The following is a 20,003-nucleotide window of genomic DNA, read 5'->3' on the forward strand; positions in this document are numbered from 1 at the left end:
TAGAGAAGGTGACATGGGCAGTACTGTGGCACAGTGGTTAGCACTTCTGCGTCACAGTGCCAGGGACCCCCGTTCGACTCCCAGCTTGGGTTATGGTCTGTGCGGAGTCTGCATGTTCTCCCCATGTCTGTGTAAATTTCCTCCCAAAGTCTGAAAGATGTGCTGATTAGATGCATTAGCTAAACTAAATTCTCCCTCGATGAACCCGAAAAGGTGCCACAGTGTGGTGACTAGGGGCTTGTCACAGTAACTTCACTGCAGTGTAAATGAAAGCCTACTTGTGACATTAATGAATAAATTAAACTATTACTAAGGATTTTTTTGGTAGTAACAGCAGCAAAGTTGTCAGCATTCATCATTTTCACTCCTTTGAAACTGACAGCAGTTCCTGGAATCTACAAATGTGCAGTGAAACACAAAGATTCAGAAGACCGCAATTCTGCACTTCTCCACTGGAATGTTTTTGAAGCTTGCCAGATAGAAATCAAATAACAATTACTGAATTGATGAGAAATTGCTCTTTTTATACAATTAGTCTTCCTATAAAATCCCTTGAAAATTTTGCAACTTTTTCACTCGCTGCAAAATTAAAAGTTAAGTATCTATTGAAAATAATACAGGCTTTCCCAGGTCACTGTTGTAGAAATGCTTTACTAAATGTTTGGAAAATGGAAGAAATTTCTTCATCTCTCACTCTGGCATGTAACACTACCTGAGCATCTACTGCCATTCTATTGTGTATTTTTACTTCTCCAAACGTATCAAGCACACATCCCTTGTTCTCCCACTTCTAAGCCATCTCCAAGAAAACAACTTTTCACATTTTATCAGGCGCACCAATCTACTGTGCCCAGTTTACCACCATTTTCATCCACTAAAATCTTAAGCCCAGTGTGCCTTCATTCATTCTCTCACACCATATCACCACTTTCCCAGCGATGTACCACCCCAAGTTTATCTATCCAGCCTTGCAATGTCTGGCACTGCTCTCCCAATTCTTCCATGTCCCTAGACCTGACTCCCATTTCTCCCACAGCCTCCCAATGATGTCATAGGATGCCATCCGCACCAACACCTACCAGAGTTCAGAAACCATATTCCAATAATCTCTGTGCTGAACTCTCACATTCCACAACCTTCCTAATTCTCCTACACTTTTGTGCCCCCAATTCTTCCATATCCCATAGGATTGTCTCTCAGTGTACCCAAGCTGTGGCCTAGTAGCCCTTCATTGTCCAAAAATGAAATGCACAGTAAAACTGGACATCGCACAAATGTGCGTTGAAATCTATTTGCCACAGGTTTGCCCACGTACATAATCTATCAGTGTGTTGTTCTAATTCTATGCTCCCATCTATGCTACATGATATGACATCAACCTTGATGTCATCTGAAAACTTGGAAATATGGTTTGCTTATTATCTAGTTGCTCATTATCTAGTCACCTGAAACTGAATAATTCATTTCTTGGTTGTTCTTTGAAGAGAAGATGGCCAAGTTCATCATCTGGGGTATTTGGTAGGGATCTATTAGATATATAGGTGACTGCTAAGGCCAATCTGAGCCCAGAAGGTTCTGGTGCAAATGGGACAGATTACCAAAGTAGATAATTGAGTTTTGGATGATTTCCCCTCCTTGCATTTCCTCTCTGCTGCTGTCTGATTTTTTTTCAAACTGATGTTCTGCTGTTATTGGCAAAGACTGAAGAAATTGGGTCTTTTTACTTCAGTATAGGGGAGACCTGATGGTGTCTTTAAAATTATGAATCAGTTGGGCAAGGTAGATGTGGACAGAATCTTTCCACCTTTGGGAGCATCCAAAGATAGGAACTATAAGTAACAGATAGTTACAATAAACACAATAGGAAAATAAGGAGAATTTCTTTTTTCAGAAAGTGGTTAAAATGTAGAGTTGTACCATGGGAAATGATTGCGACAAAGAGCTTATATGTATTCAACAATCAATTAGGATGGCACAGGGGAATAAATAAAATGGAAAAATACAAGAAATGAGATGATGTTGATGGAAAATGGGAGTAGACTCATGTGAAGTATAGGCACCAATTTGAGTGATTGGTCCATTTCTGTGCGATATGTGCTATGCAACTCAATCTGATAAAACATGCTTTGACTTATTCACATAATACTGTTATCTAAAGTTAAAGCTCATAGAATTGATGGAAAATTATTGACTTGGTCAGGAGATCAGTTAGGCAATAGAAGAGAGAGTAGAGATCATGGATATGTTTATATGGAAGGAAGTGATTACTCGATATGTGTTTGGGGCCTCAACAATTCATTACATTTATCGATGACTTAGACAACACATTGGAGAACCATGTATCCCGATTTTCTGATGACACCAAGTTTTTTGGATTAGTATATATGGAAGTGTCATATTATACAGAAACATTGATGAATTAAGTCAGGGTTTCCCAAACTTTGAACTGTGGAACCCCAAGTGACTTTCCAAGTGCATCAGGAAATCAAAAGCATTCTCATATTTTTGAATTCACTTTTATGCCACAAAATCAGTGCAAACTATTGTGGGAAAATTTTGAAGGTGCCAGTTGTGTCTTAAATTTAGACAATTCAAAACTTGCAAGAAAAATATCTCTGTGCAAAGACATAACAAAATGCATTTAACAAATAAGACATAGAACAAACAATACACATACAGCTGACTGAAGACTTATGAAAGGTTAAGTAGCTTTGGGAATAGAGCAACAGAACCTCTCCAAAAGGTCTGAAGTACATAGTCCAATACAGATCAATTGTACTTTTTTCTAATTAGTAATTCTGCCTTTCATTAGCTTGAATCAATTTAATTTAACAGTCATACATCAGTACAAATCTCTGTCAAATACCTCAGCTAATCATATATGCTTAAAAGCATGGTGATATTTTATTCATCCTTTGAGTCCAGATGTGGCCACCCTTCTTGACTCTATCTACATCTCTGTTACTGGTCACAGCAGATGCTACTGTCAGGTCAAAGTGGACGTTCCCACCGGCTCATTGCCAAGTTGAATAGACATGTGTTTCTGCATCCAGGGGCATATCTACCCTTGTGTCTGGATAGTGAATGCATCAATTCATTACTGTTGCAATATACATTCCCTTAGAGGAATTGTCCCAATAAGACTACTGCTGAGTAACCAGTTCCCAGACCTTTTGGCTTTAAATTATTGACTCTTACCACCAAGCCTTTCGGTAACTCAGCTTGATCAAAGTGACCAATTCATTTGAAGTACATTAAAATATCATAAGATATCAATGTATATGACTTGAAATTGTAACTACTTGTTTTGATTGTCTTGCTGCATTCACACATGTGTAAAACTGTTTGTGTTAGCTGTCTTAAGAATCATTTAATTCTTTTCTGATTTCTTGTCCTCTGAAAGACTGCATTCTGCCTATAAACCCTACAAGCTGGTTAGGAACCTCTTCCACATAAACATAGAAATCAAATGTAAACACATATTTTCTAGTTATATCTGTTTATATATTAGGAATTAGGGAGAGGCACCCAGTCACAAAAACATTCAAAGAAACAGAAAATGTACTGCATTAAATAATTATATGGGCCAAATTATCCTGTCTTCATTCTATTATGTTTAAGGGAAAGATTTGCATATAAATGGAGGTAACAGCATTGAATAAATGAGTATCTGCTTGTGATACAGCTCATTCATTATGTTAAATAATTATAGATCTATCTTGAATTAGTTCATTAACACTCTCTGCAAAACAATACTTTTAACTGATCTACTTTCCTGCTAAAACTATCCTATCAAGAAAAAAAAAGCTAGCAAAATACTTATTAAAATCTCATAATTCTTCCTTTCTTTGCAAAACAACAGTTTGTTCTCCACTGTGACTTGGAGAGTTCATCAGGCAAGCCAAATGGACTGGGAAGATTTTAGGTTTAATCCTATTCTGCTCTAAATTCATTGATCTCCATTGGAATGTGTGCATCATGTGACAACAGGAATTGGCTGGGTCATGGGGTGGAACATCTGGCTGGCACTCACTGTCAAGCTTAACTCGAGTGAAGTACCAGAGATCACCCTGTGCACTTAAAATTATCAGAGTCCTTCAGTAGTATACAGAGGAGAAGATAAAAATTGAATCTTGAAATTCCAGAAAACCAAAGCTTAGCTTATTAGTTTGTGTGCTTTGCATTAACGACTTGGTTCCAAATCAAGCCAATAAGAATACCCTTTCAGTATCGTGTTTCTTCAATTTATTCACTGTAGTTACTTGTTTCAAACCTTGGTATCATTCTCTACATATTAACTATCTTTCCCTCTTTTATCTCTTTGCCCATGTTCAATCTTCTACAACCTTTTCTGCTTCAACTTTAAAGTGGCTGCTCTGCTATCTCCAAGCTGTTGCTGCAATTCTGTAATCACCCTGAACCCGTGTAGCTCTAAAAATAAGAACGTAAGTGATGCTGGCTTTTTCTGTATTTTCTGTACTGACTGTTTAATTCAATGTAAACAACTTGAAAAGCAACATTCCCATGTATTGAGAGTATCTTAATTTGTATTTTTCTTATATTGAAGCTTATTTTAGCATGGAAACAAAAATATACCATCTGAAAAGAATATTATCTACTTGGCATCTAGTTTTTATCCTTTCAGCTATTTGATCAAAATTAAGTTACGTGTGAAATGTTTGTACTAAGAAAAGGTTTACCTTGGCTATCAATCTTGGCACAGATTTTACCTCACTAGCACTGTTAAAGCCTAGCACCCTTTTGCTGTTGTGCCATCAGACACTGTTAGGCTTGGCTCTGATGAGAAGGGTGAGTGCAGAAGACTCCAGCATTCATCAGTAACCTTACCAGGAGTGCTATCTGACGTCACACAGCCCTACCAGTTGATGTGATGCCAGAATGTTTAATTTTGTTCCAAACACTGACCTTGCACATAGAATCTGAGAATCATTGAATCCTGCAGTGCAGAAGAATGCCATTTGGCGCATCAAGTCTGCACCAACCACAATCCCACCCAGGCCCTATCCCTGTAATCCCATGCTTTTATCCTAGCTAGTTCCCTGACATTAAGGAATATTTTAGCATGGCCAATCCACCTAACCTTTGGATGTGGGACGGAATTGGAGCACCCGGAGGAAACCCACGCAAACAGGGGAGAATGTGCAGAGTCCATCCAGGCAGTGACCCAAGCCAGGAATCGAACCCAAGTCCCTGTTGCTGTGAGGTAGTAGTGCTAATCACTGTGCCATCATGCTGCCCAACATCACCCAACAAAGAGCAAGTTCTGACTTTCAAGCTGGAGCCTAAAGTGGTCTTCCTTTAAGGGCCAGGTCCCAACTTTCAGGCAAGGTAATTTTGAAGAATTTCTGCAATTGAAAATGTCTGAAATGTTTTGGAGGTGTTGTGGTAATTTCCTAGATTTAGGACAAAGAACAGAACAGCAGAGGAACAAGCCCTTCGGCCCACCAAGTCTGTGCCAAAATAGATGCCTCTCCATCTAATATTTTCTTGGTCCATATCCCTCTATTCCCTGCCAATTCATTACCACAAAGTATTGTTGCATCCTCACAGGAATGTCAGAAGAATAGATAATCTATTCATGCAAAGACTGAAATAGATATTGGGTTGCTGATGTAGTGGGCCCAGGTCAGCTGCACGACAGATAGATGGGACTGAGGCAGCAGAGAGGGCAATCTTTGTGCTATGCCCTCTGCAACTTAGAGCTGGACCCCTCTATATTCCTTGACGATAAGAGGTGTCTGCCTGGCAGCCATTTGATCGAAAATAATTTGAGTATGGAACATTTTTGCCTAACTTAGGTTTCAATTTAGGCAAAAATTATGCTAATCCAGCATAATGAAGCCTAGCACCCCTTTTGTTGTTGTTGTTTCACCACCAGACACTTCTAGAGACACAGGCCAGCCAATGCATCACAGAGTCCATCCTGGCAATCCCCTCCTTTATCCCACCAAATCCTGATCTAAATCCTCTGCACTAGAATGACCCTGTGACCTTACCATCTGAGTGAGCTGGCAAACAAACCGTCTTTTAATGTGATCTGGCTGCAATCCACTCATGCATAGATGCTTCACCACATGCTGATCCCAAATCTATAGTAACTTCCAAATTACATGCAGTACCGACATCTGAGCTGGTGGCTAAGTGTGTCCAATGGAGAGCTAGAGGTCCATGGTTATATCATAAAGATGTGCAGGTTAGGTGGCTTGGCCATGCTAAATTACCCTTTAGTGTCCAAAAATGTGGAGGTTAAATGGATGAGCCATTGGATATGTGTGAGGTTATGGGGATAGAGTGGATGAGAGAACTCTCTGACAGAATCGGTGCAGACACGAAGGGCCAAATCACCTCTTCTGCACTGTAGGGATTCTACGATTCTACGATGCTCATAATAACAAATGGTAATTTAAGATTAAGGTGAGAATAAAGAAGGGACATTGAGCGAGACATACCATCATCCTTAATGTTCTCAGTGACATTGAATGTCATTGGATTCTGTTACAGCTGACCCCATGGTGCTGAGAGCTGTCTCCTCCATATAGGGCTTAGGACTTGCAGGTGTCCTGGTCCCTCAATGGTCCTGCTCTGGTCATACAAAGGGCAGAGTATCAGTGATTATGTAGCACAATCTTTGCAGGATGTACTTGCCATAGCTGAATAACTAGAGACATGCAGAGCCAACAGGAGGTGAATAACTCAGAGAATGGTTAGAATGTCAAGCTCATGACTACAAGAAGTAGTTGAAGCAACTAGCATTGGTACACTTAAGGAGACACAGGATAAAGATTTGGGGTAAAAGAAGTAGAAGATATGCTGATGGGATTTGATGAAGATGGAAGGAGGCTCAGGTGGAGTATCAACAATGGCATGGCCCTATTGCATCAAATGATTTACTTCTGCACAGTAAACACTGCATAATTCTATGTAATGCGTATGAACAAGATGGATAAGGAAAGACCCATCAAGTCTATCCCATCAACTTATTTTGCACATATCTAGCTAGCCCAGTCCCTGTGACAGGCAAAAGCAAAGCAAAAAGTATTTTCAACTTGAATATTGTCAAAAAGACAGATATGTTGCAGAAGCTTTGCATCTTGTACTCATCCGAAAAACATAAGAATGCCAAATTCAGACAATCTCAAGTTATACTGTAGAAGAAAAGCGTGCTGATTGGATGACAGGTCAACTCTGATTGATCAAGGCTTTACCATGAAGAAAGCAATGGGAACTACAGGCCCCTCAAGGTTCCGGGTAATTCAAAAAAAAATACAAGATTTGAACCTATATTTTTGGATTGCAGAGGACAGAATGCTTTTGGCAAGTAGAAATGGGGCACATTATGAGCTTGATTGATGGCCTTAAATTGGTTGTTAGAACACTCAAGAATGTCCAGCAAGTGCGGAGAGCAACCAGGAGAAATTTCTTTATGTAGGGCATTTCTCGTGGACAACAGTGCTTTGCACCGAGGAAGAAATAGAACTATGAGAAAAGACCAGGGCCAAATAGCCTGCTTCTCATTCTGTGGCTATATTACTGTTTCTATGAGTCTTGCTATAACAAGAGACATAAGGGTGGAATTTTATGCACCCCACCTTTCATAAATTCCATGGGCTGGCAGGTGGAGAGAGTGGGGGTAGGGGTGTAGGGGGAACATAGAAACAGATCTCATGGAAGCAGCATCATGCCCTTCATCTACCCACTTCTGCTGGTATTTTACCAGTGGTGGGGGAGGGATTAGATGGCATGCCTGCACTTGGGCCAATTAAGACCCTTAGCTGGCCAATTATTGGCCACTTAATTGCCTTTTTTCTCCACTGCTGATGATATGCCACGCCATGCAAAACACAGCCTCCTTTTTGCGGGCTGAGGGGGGATCTCCTTCGGCCAGTTGGAGGTAGTGCTCCTTGCATATTCCCCTTCCTCCCCTATTGGAGTTTGCCTTACCACCCTCACTGGCCTGGCCGTGGTAAAATTCTGGACTTACCTGCATGTCTGGCAGCATGGCTTCTCTTCAGTTTAGTCCCAGCAATGGCCATTGCTTCTACTGGACAGTCGAGAGCTGCAGACCATTTAATTAGTCTGTCCATGCCACTCTGTCACTCTGTCCATGCATCTTATAATCTTACCTTCCTTTGTTACCTCCTTGTGTTAAACTATCATACAATTGCCTCTGGTTGAATTTTACAGTTAAAGCACATGAAAACTCATGTGCATACTTAAAATTATAAATGAATATTATTACTCTAATGTTTAGTAAGTGTTGTTAAGGTATTTTGGGATTTATTCTTTTGGACTAGCAAAGTTACCTGCTGCACATTATTTTCTGAAAATAGTCCCTTGCTATTTGCGTCTTATTTTCTCTGTCAGTTGAATAAGAGCTTCCTACTTCTGCTGTAGTTTCCAAGGAGGATCCATTCAGTTGAAGCCATGGGATTTTCTCCTTTCTTTCCCACACTATTTTGGTCGACTGTTGTTTTAAAGTGAGCTCGGGGCGGTGTGTTGCTTAAATAAGCAGATTCTGCTCTGATTATGTAGTCAGGGACCATTTAACCTGAGGAAGTAGTGGTGGTTCCCCTCCCACCCACTATCATCACCACACCACCGCCCCCACCCCCCTCCACACCCCTCCTCCTCCCACCCAAGATCTCCAGCCCAACCTGTTAGGACCAAGAGCCAGGGCCTAAAAAGGCAAGTGACATATATTTTTAAAGTTACCATCTTAAATGTTCAGCTTTTGTGTGGAACTTAAATGATTACCATCTGCGTCTAAATCTAATTGGGCTCTGCCAAGCTTGTAGCCAGCCAGAGGTCAAATGTAAAGGTCACAAAGTTCCCGATTTCTATTTATATCATTTTCCAACATCTTGCAAGTAACTCAACCATGTGGATTAAAAAGGAAGGACTGTTCCACGCACCAAGAAGGATGGAACTTTGTTACCATTAACATGCTGGTTGTAATATTGTCGCTATAAATCTGTTCAAACTTTCCTCCAACCAGATGCTAAATGTTATTTTTTTTAATTTAAGAGAAGTAGTAATATTGCAAAATATGTTAGCAATGTCAATATTTGACTTCCAAGAACTATTGCTAAACTTGCAGAATTGACAGTACGATGCCAAAGCCCATTTGAAATGTACAAGGCCGGTTTTGCAACCCAAGAGGAATATCCTTCCAAATTGAGCATAGAAATGTCATAAATTATGAATTGAGACAATATTATATCAAACAGACACTATTGCATAGCACTGTGCTACACTGTGTTTGAATATAAAAGATTTATACCTCGATCAACTTCTCGAAGAACATATTTTCTGGTCATTATCACAAATTGGCTGCTGTATTTTTTATGCTATTACAGTGACTACACTTCAATAGTAATTAATTAACTGTAAAGCACTTTGGAAAGTGCTGAGGTTACAAAAGGCATTATAAAAATGGTATCCGTAACGAGTGCAATTCACAGCCAGATGTTGAGAAAAAATTAAGGTGGGTGGTTTCAACATCAGCTTTCACTCTTCACCCCCATCATAAAATCATGGTATTTGAAGTGCTTATATATATAGATGCAGTATTACATTTTGCATCTGTGTGGCCAGATCTGCATTTGTCAATCCTGGCTAGTTCCCTGGGGAAAACAAAACATAACGCTGAAGCAATTTCCCAGAAAGAAAAGTAGGCTCTTCACTTCCTTGGTCAGAGAACCAAACCCAACTGGAATCATCAAAAAAAATTCAAATCCGACAAATGATTCTTTCCGAGTTATGGGTTTCTGCTTTGGTACCACACTGTGTAGTTGTCTCCTGTTGCTGTGAAGTAGTATTTTTTTGACCTATTATTTACAAGCCTCTCTGACTCAGAAGGTTGGTGTCAGCAAAATGATGGGGCTGAGTCTGCACCTAGTTGTGCTACTTCCACACGTCCAGAGTGATGACAGGAGAAACCAGAAGAGTTGGGCTTAGAGATGTCCTGTTTCTATTCTGTCCAGCTGTAACTCGTGTACAGATTTCATGTCAGGCTTGAAAAATTATTTAATCAAACATCAGCTACAATTTATGCTTTTGCCTTCAAAACTCATTTAGAAGGATAAGGGAATCTGTATGTAAGCAGAGTTTTTAAGCTGAGATAGGCTATCTCTTTGCATGTAATGTAAATTACTTTTATAACTTTATTGGTGACAGTATTTTGTAATATTTATGAAATGTTAGCAATATTGCTGTGCAATGTTTATTTGCACTTCCTGATTTAGAAGATGGAAGTGAGTATATTGATAAATGAATTTGGCAACCACTAGACTGGAACTATTATGTTCATACAGAGAGAAAAACTTGCATTTTTATAATGCCTTTTGTAACCTCAGCACTTTCCAAAGTGCTTTACAGGAAATTAATTACTATTGAAGTGTAGTCACTGTAATAGCATAAAAACTGCAGCAGCCAATTTGTGATAATGACCAGAAAATATGTTCTTCGAGATGTTGATCAAGGTACAAATGTTAGGCAGGCTTAACTGCACTGCATTGAAGATGTCAAAGAATGAGGATGGTCTCTGGGGAAATATGGAAAAGCTAATTGCATGTCTCTCAAGATTCAGCTGTGTAATTACGCCACCAATTCAGTGCTGGAAAGATTGTGAGAGGCAAGAAACAGGGTGCTAGCTCATCTTTTCACATCTCTCGTGATTTTATAACTCACTACACTGATCGACTGCTGTGATTAGCCGGTAAGGTTGCCCCCAAGGAGTTACACTCCGTCAACACCCAGTTCATCATGCAGATGTGTGCCCGTTTCCCGGGGAGCGCCCATGACAATTACGTCTTGGACCACTTGCAAATTCCAGCTGTATTTGAGGGACAGTGGTGGCCGGAGGGATGGTTCCCTGGGGACAAGGAGTACCCACTCCAGGAGGAGGCTGATGACCCCAGTACGAAGGCCACAAACACCGGTGGAGCTCAATGTAATGAGGCTCATGCCTCAACGCGCATGTTAGTGGAGCAGGCAATCGGACTATTGAAGAAGTGGCTCCAATGCCTGGGCTGGTTGGGGGATACCTTATAATACAGCCCCCAGAGGGTGTCTCACACCAGTGTGGCCTGCTGCACTTTCCACAACCTAATGCTGCAGAAGGGAGACAACCAGACCTGGAGGATATGGGCAAGTGCAAGGTCTCTGCAGATAAAGAGGATGTTGAGGAGGGCAGTGGGCCTGATGATAAATATAAGAACATAAGAACATAAGAAATAGGAGCAGGAGTAGGCCATCTAGCCCTTCGAGCCTGCCCCGCCATTCAATAAGATCATGGCTGATCTGTCGTGGCTCAGTTCCACTTTCCCGCCCTCTCCCCATAACCCTTAATCCCTTCTCTTATCAAAAACCCATCAACCCGCTTCTTAAAAATATTTAGTGAGGCAGCCTCCACCACTTCAACGGGCAGAGAATTCCAGAGATTCACCACCCTTTGAGTGAAGAAGTTCCTCCTCAACTCCGTTCTAAACCGCCTCCCCTTTATCTTGAGGCTGTGCCCCCTAGTCCTACTGTCTTTTTTGAGCGGGAAGAGTCTCTCCACCTCTATCCTATCCATCCCATTCATCATCTTATACGTCTCAATGAGATCTCCCCTCATTCTTCTAAACTCTAACGAGTACAAGCCTAGTTTATTCAGCCTCTCCTCATAGCTCAATCCCCTCAACTCCGGTATCAGCCTAGTAAACCTCCTCTGCACTCCCTCCAGGGCCAAAATATCCTTGCGCAGGTGCGGCGCCCAAAACTGCACACAGTACTCCAGCTGCGGCCTCACCAATGCCCTATACAGCTGCAGCAAGACCTCCCTACTTTTATATTCAATCCCCCTCGCTATGAAGGCCAGCATCCCATTCGCCTTCCTGACCACCTGCTGCACCTGCAAGCTGGGTTTTTGCGATTCATGCTAAAGAGAAGGAAGAATGATGGGCAATGGACAGGACCAGAATTGGTCATCGAGCAAGGGAAGCTCTGATCACTGGCATTTCAGGGACAAACAGGAGTAACAGGTGATGAGGTCCCCTGCAATGGACACGCTGGTCAAACCAGTGATGTAGCGCTACCTTAGCTAACGTTTCATTTCACGTTTTCAATAACAGGGGCCACAGCCTTACTGTGCAGGAGAATGATGATGACTTGCAGTGAAGACAAAAGTGGATGCAAAGGGGTTGGGTTTACTCCTTCAATGAACACAGTCCCGGGGAGGGCAGCCAGGGGCTGGGGTGGTGTTTACTCTGTCCTCAGTGTGTGCGAGGCATAGCACAGCCAATCTCACACTTCATAAGAATGAAACTTTGGTTTTGTGCGTGGGTTTGCCAAGTTTGGTGGCATGAAATGACAGGGTGGGAATGAACAGAATGATTTATTATTTGTAACTGCTGATGTACAATGGCAGCAATATGTATCATGTCCAAGATGCACTGCAGCAAGTCACCAAGACTCTTTCAACAGCACCCTGCAATCCAGTAAGCTCTAGTGGCTAGAAGGATAAGGGCAGACATGTGAGAACAGCAGCATGTGCAAGTATAGAGAGGCTGGTGGCCTCTCTATACTTGTGCCTACTTTGACCTGTGCCTAATACTTCTTGCTCCTCCTGACTCTCCCACTTCACCTATGTGTTTCCCCAGGACCTACAGCTGAGGTTGAGGAGGCCTGCTGACTTCCGTTTCCTGTTGCCTGAGATGATGCTAGTCACTGTCCACTGGAGGTTCTGGGCCTTGAGGGCCTTGGCCTACTTTCGGGCAGCATGGGTATTGGAGTGTTGCCTTCATTGGTGTGAGGCTGAAAATGTGTTTTGCACAGGAAGAGGGACTCAGATAGGCTGGACACCTTCAGGGTCTCCTGGGTAGAAGGCACTCAACTGTGTGCCAGATGACCCTCATCTCTTTGGGTACTCGATGGGTCCTCCATAGGACTGAGGGGCAGCTGGAGTGAGGTCCAGAAATCCCACTGTCCTCTGACATTGACACTTGTGGATTCCCGACAATGCCTGCACCATGCAGTTGAAGACTTGCACCATGGAGTTCATGTTCTCAGACATGGAGGTCATGAGTTGAACCATGCTGTGGAATCTCCTGACATGGACTGCACATCCTGCATCAACGTATCCACTGCAGGCACCATCCTTGGAGTGTTGGCTTTTTACGTTGGAGTAATGGGGTGTGAGTAATACTTTTCACTTAGCTGGATGAGCGCAGCTCCAAAAACACTCAAGAAACTGGACACCATCTGGGACAAAGCAGCTTCTTGACTGACACCCCATCCGCCAATCTCATTCACCCGCTCCACTGCTGATGTACAGTGGCAGCAATGTGTATCATGTACAAGATGCACTGCAGCAAGTCACCAAGACTCTTTCAACAGCACCCTGCAATCCTGCAAGCTCTAGAAGCGAGAAGGATAAGAACAGCAGACGTGTGAGAACAGCAGTACTTGCAAGTTGCCCTCTACTCCACACCCAATAGCTGTGCCTTCCCTGTGGCAGCATCAAAATCCTGCAGCTGCCTTGCCAACAGAACACTATTTGGGCTGCAGCAATTCAATAAGGCAGGAATTACTGCCTCCTTCAGGGCATTGAGGGCTGGGCACCTGAAATGCTGGTTTGCCTTTGATATCCATATCCCATGAAAGAAACCCAAATTCAAATGAGTTGGTTGAGTAGACAGTTCACTTATCCTAGTGGAGTGGATAAGATCATTAATCCATTTTCTGCACTGCAGAGCAGTCCTCCTCTGGGCCTCAGTGGCACTGACTATCTTGGTGACCTACTCCCAGGCCACTGTGGTCATTCATCTGGTATCCTACTTCCATGTTCCTGAACAGGACTTCCCATCTTACCTTGACGGCCTAGAGGAGATGCTCCAGGGAGGCATCACTAAATCATGGGGCCAGAGCTTGCTGCCTTCTGCTGCTCATCCTTATTCCAGGGTCCTGGTACCATTAATGATTGGCTGCCAAGTTGCTTTTTAAATATGGTGCCCAAACATAATGGCAGAGCAGTCAACTTCCTGACCTCCCAGCCAGGAAACTGTGCACATGCACAAATAATGAGACGGAGAGTGCACAGTTGTGCGCAACAGCCCACTCCATTCCATGGCGGGATTCAGCTTGACTTTTTTGGTCTCTCCACAGAATTCTGGCAGGAGGGGAAAATTCTGCCCTTCATCAGTCAAAGACTTCTCCTTCCCTGGCACTATTTACAACAATATCAGCTGCAGGGCCCAAGCTCTTCTGCATCTCCTATTCTTTGACTGTGACTTTTCATCACTAGCTATGAGACTGCACTAAATGAAGTCCCAGACAGTTCACAGATAATTGGTCACCTTGCCTTATTGAGCCACATGGATGTACTTTTGGGTGTCTCACACACCTTGCTGGTCCCTGCCTTCTGATCCATTGTCCTACTGATTTCTGCCTCTTTTGCTGCTTCCAGCCTTCATGCACATTAGAATCATAGAAACCCTACAGTGCAGAAAGCGGCCATCTGGCCCATGGAGTCTACACCGATCACAATCCCACCCAGGCCCTACCCCCATAGATTTTACCCACTAAACCCTCTAACGTACGCCTCTCAGAACACCAAGGGGCAATTTTCGCATGGTCATTCAACCTAGAATGGGATGATGCTCCCATATCCACATTAGCTGAAGCTCAGGGACCGTAGCTGGAATTTTACCATCTCGCTCACCCAAGGCTCATGAGGTCCCACCCTATGCCAACGGAGAATGATGTTCTGCGAGCCTTGTCCGCCCCAAATCTGGGGTTGGCGAGGCTGTAAAGTTCCGGCCCGTTACTTAGTCTTGCATGAATGGCAAGTTGAAATGCTGGGGTGTTGCCGCTGGTGCGCACAACCAGCTACTTGGAGTCATAAGTGAGTTGTGGGGCACTGGTTTCCCCAATTACCTTTTGACATCACTTAAAGTCAATGAAGGAATGTCAGGAATGCATGTCCTTAGTTTGAGAAATGAAAGAGGAAAGAGACAGTTTTGTCAAGAAAATTATCTGACAGTGGCAAACAACTTCTTTAAGCACCAAAAGGAATACTGTACACTTGCAGAAGTCCAGGTGACGCGTAAAGAAATCAAATAGATTATGTGACGGCAAAACAACATTGAAGAAACATTAGAAAGAATGATCAGACATATTCCAATGGGGATATAAATTCAAATCATTGTCTCCTTGTGGCACAAATAAAGATGACACAGAAAACATCAAAAAAGAAGAAAAGTACGTGACCATTTGCGCCTTGAAGAATGAAAACATCAGCGAGTCATTCACGCTGAAAGTAAAAAAAAGTATGAATGTCTCAGGACGGAGGAAACAGAACAAGCAGAGATCTTGGAACCAGAAGTAGAAACAATTGAAAGAAACATGAAACAGAATATACAGCGCGCTGCAAAGAAAATATTTTCACTATGGAACAGAGAAAGAGACAAGGGGTGAGTGTCAGATGAAATAGAAGCAATGAGATAGAAAGGGGAAGGAATAGGAAAAGAAATGCACCTGCATTGAATGAAGTTGAATTTGCAGGCCAAAGATAAATGGTAGAGTGAAATGTCTGATGAAGTATGTAAGATGCGAAGAAATCATAAATAAAACGTATGCACCAAGAAGTGAAATCTTCCATAGGTATTAAGAGGAGGGTGACAAGAGATGGTCGGTGCATAAGAGACATAGATGGTAAAACATTGTTGGAAAGGGATGAAGTCGTAAAAAGATGGAAGTTTTTATTTATTTGTGTCACAAGTAGGCTTTCATTAACACTGCAATGAAGTTACTGTGAAAATTCCCCAGTCGCCACACTCTGGCACCTACTTGGGTGCACTGAGGGAGACTTTAGCATGGCCAATGAGCCTAACAAGCACATCTTTAGACTGTGGGAGAAATGATGTGGAGATGCTAGCGTTGGACTGGAGTAAACACAGTAAGAAGTCTCACAACACCAGGTTAAAGTCAAACCAGTTTATTTGGTAGCACAAGCTTTCAGATTCTTGCTCCTTCTTCAGATGAGTGAGGAGCTGTGTTCACAAACAGAGCATATATAGACACAAACTCAATTTACAAGATACTGGTTGGAATATGAGTCTTTACAGGTAATCAAGTTTTAAAGGTGCAGACAATGTGAGTGGAGAGAGGGTTAGGCATAAGTTAAAGAGACATATATTGTCTCCAGCCAGGACAGTTAGTGAGATTTTGCAAGCCCAGGCAAGTCGTGGAGGTTACAAATAGTGTGACATAAACCCAAGATCTTGGTTGAGTCCATCCTCATGCATGCAGAACTTGACGATTCCTTTCTGCTCAGTGATTCTGCATTGTGTGTCGTGAAGGCCGCCTTGGAGAACGTTTATCCGAAGATCAGAGGCTGAATGCCTGTGACTGCTGAAGTGTTCCTTAACAGGAAGAGAACACACTTGCCTGATGGCTCAACTGGATCTTGGGTTCATGTCACACTATTTGTAACCCTTACGAGTTGCCTGGGCTTGCAAAGTCTCACTAACTGTCCTGGCTGGAGACAATACTCATCTCTTTAACCTGTGCTTAACCCGCTCTCCACTCACATTGTCTGTACCTTTAAGACTTGATTACCTGTAAGACTCATATTCCAACCATTATCTTGTGAAATGAGTTTGTGTCTATATATGCCCTGTTTGTGAACAAAACCTCTCACTCACCTGAAAATGGAGTGAGACTCCAAAAGTTTGTGCTACCAAATAAACTTGTTGGACTTTAACCTGGTGATGTGAGACTTCTTACTGTGGGAGGAAACCAGAACGTCCGGAGGAAACCCACGCAAACAAAGTGCAAACTCCATACAGACAGTGACCTAAACCAGAAATCAAACCCAGGACCCTGGCACTGTGAGACAGCAATGCTAATCACTGTGCCAGTATAATGATCCAAATTAAGGGAGTCTTCAAGATATGGAGGATAATGATCGACCAAACATTATGATATCAGAGGTAAAGAACCATTTGCTATGGTGGGATTCGAACCTGGGACCCCAGAATGTTAGCTAAGTTTCTAGATTAATACTCTAGCAATAATACCATTAGGCCATCACCTTCCCTCATATTGAGCAAGAAAGATATGAACTACAGAAAGATATTAAACGACAGGGCCAGTGGGCAGAAAATTGGCAATTGGAATTCAACCTGAAGAAGTGTGGGGTAACATATTTGGAGAAGGCAACAAGGCAAAGGAATTTATAATAAAAAGTAGAATTTTGAGACATGAAGAGGGACCAAGCGATCTTCAAAGGCATTTCTACAGATCCCCGAAGGTAGCAGGACATGTAGATAAGTTGGTTAAGAAGGCATACAGGATATTTCCTTTATTAACCAAGGTATATAATATAAGAGCAGTGCAGTTATGCTCGAACCATATAAAACACTAGTTAGGCCACAGTTAGTGCACTGCATTCAGTTCTGGTCACTATAATACAGGAAGGATATGATCACACCAAAGAGGTCTCAGAGGTTTCTTGAGGTAAAGAGGTAGAGAGTATCGCTAAAAAAAAGACATTCTGTCGAAATTTTCCATCTCACATTCATCAGGACAATCACATGAATACCAAAGTCAGGGGAAACAACAACTTTATACTGACTGAAAACAGAGTGCTGAATGGTTGGAAAGTGGACTCTGATTTGTTGAGGCATTGCCATGGAGATGCACCAGTTAATTGTGGCCAACAATTAACTGCCAAGCATTGTTTGGAAATTTAAACAAGGCAGCTTGATTCTTGATTGGTGAAGGCATTATTCTGAGGAATGAAACAATGAATGACTATCATTTATTTTGTTTAACAGAAACAGATGCAATGTGTGTACATAGTCCTTGCAGCCTTTGTTCTGTAGCCCTGTAGCTCACAACACTTTCGGCGCATATCCAAGTATTTTTTTTAGTGCAGTGAAGATTCCTATTTCTACCTAGTCTTTAAGCAGTGAGTTCCAGAACCCTACCATTCTTCAGGCTGAAAAGACATTCGTCCCAACTTCTTTCTAGTTCTTCTGCCAATTACTCATCCTTCTTATCTAGGCTCCTCAAAATTTTTTGCGCTTCAGTTACAACTCCCATCAGTTTCCTCTGTTCCGAAGAAAACAAACCCCAACTTCTCTCCTAGCCAAAAATTTCCATTCTCTGCAATATCCTTGTCAAGAAACCTCTGAGACCTCTTTGGTGTGATCATATCCTTCCTGTATTATAGTGACCAGAACTGAATGCAGTGCACCAACTGTGGCCTAACTAGTGTTTTATATGGTTCGAGCATAACTGCGCTGCTCTTATATTCTATACCTTGGTTAATAAAGGAAATATCCTGTATGCCTTCTTAACCAACTTATCTACATGTCCTGCTACCTTCAGGGATCTGTAGATATGCCTTTGAAGATGCCTTGGTCCCTCTTCACGTCTCAAAATCCTACTTTTTATTATAAATTCCTTCGCCTTGTTGCCTTCTCCAAATATGTTACCCCACACTTCTTCAGATTGAATTCCAATTGCCAATTTTCTGCCCACTGGCCCAGCCATTTAATATCTTTCTGCAGTTCTCATCTTTCTTGCTCAATATGAGGGAAGGTGATGGCCTAATGGTATTATCGCTAGAGTATTAATCTAGAAACTTAGCTAACATTCTGGGGTCCCAGGTCTGGAATTAAGAAACCATTGTTGGAAAAACCCATTTGGTTCATTGATGTTCTGTAGGGGAAAGAAATTTGCCACCATTACCTGACCTAACCTACATATCATTCCAGACTCACAGCAATGTGGTAAACTCTCAACTACCCTTGAGCAACTGGGGATGGGCAATAAATGCTGGCCAGTTTGTGATACCTATGTCCCACGAATGGATTAAAAAAATCAACCACATGTCTGAATTTTCTGTAATCTGTATACTTCTTAATTAATCTTCCACATTTAAATGTAAGTTATTGATATATAGCATTAAAGCTCTGCAGAACCTTGTGAGGAAAAGCACTCAAATCACAAAGAAGTGCCTGTTGACCGTACCTCTTTCTGCTCAATCTTGGATTTACTTCTAGTCACTGGTTTGGTAAAGGCACCCTCCTGGTTATGATATTAAAACCCAGCAAAAATATCCAGAGTATGAGATTTGCTGGTACATGGTTTTCCTTGACAAGCTTAGTACTGAGTATTTAAAGTTTAAGTATATTTATTTATTAGTCACAAGTAGGTTTACATTCACACTGCAATCAAGTTACTGTGAAAATCGCCACACTCCGGCACGTGTTTGGGCACACTGAAGGAGAATTTAGCATGGCGAATGCACCTAACCACTCGTAGGTGGTTTAGAAAAGGCACACGAGAGGAAATGAGGCCTGCGTGAGTTGCTCCATTCCAGTAGCACTCCATAAGCTTCCACTTGGTACTTTGCTCCCATAAACACACTATGCACCACATGTAAATGGTGAGTGGGTATGTTTCATTGAATACTGCCATTTTCCTCTTTTACTGCCCCCGTGAACAACACCACTACCAACAGCTACAGTTGAATCCATGAGTAATCACTCATCTCTGCTCAACTGCATCAGACCATCCATATATCTGCAAGGATTTTGAACTTATGCCATTCCATTCAGGTTAGCAGGATTTTTACATCTTTTTAGTTCATTACATAACTGTAGTCATCTGTTCAATTTCAGGGACATTGCTATCTCTAATTTTCTCCTGATCCTCCTCTGAGGCAACATATTCAATTGACGTAGTCATAATAAGCTTTCGAAATTGCCCTTTTCAAACAGGATCAATTATTTGCACATTGTTATTTGCTAAATCACTGCAGAATATTGCGTCATACGCCCACTTGTCACTTGCTAAACATAGCTTTAGAAAAACTACCAGAAGATTGCTCCAGCTTTCTACAAATGTAATTTGTTTATGTGTTTACTAAATCAGTTGTTCAAACCTTGCGAAGGTTCTCGATATATTTTGTCTCCAGAAAGCACCTCACC

General features: G+C 42.0%; 1 protein-coding gene across 1 annotated transcript in view; it reads left to right on the forward strand.

The window, feature by feature from the left end:
• htr4 (5-hydroxytryptamine receptor 4) overlaps positions 1-20,003 on the forward strand; it is a 165,677-nt gene that overhangs the window by 98,172 nt on the left and 47,502 nt on the right. Inside the window, exon 8 of the mRNA XM_080201107.1 lies at positions 4,369-4,445. Coding sequence (XP_080057233.1) covers positions 4,369-4,429 — 61 coding nt within the window. The 3' untranslated portion in view covers positions 4,430-4,445. The remainder of the gene's footprint in view (positions 1-4,368; positions 4,446-20,003) is intronic.

Source organism: Carcharhinus amblyrhynchos, chromosome 13 (genome assembly GCF_965287045.1).
Source record: "Carcharhinus amblyrhynchos chromosome 13, sCarAmb.v2.hapA, whole genome shotgun sequence".
Taxonomy (NCBI): domain Eukaryota; kingdom Metazoa; phylum Chordata; class Chondrichthyes; order Carcharhiniformes; family Carcharhinidae; genus Carcharhinus; species Carcharhinus amblyrhynchos.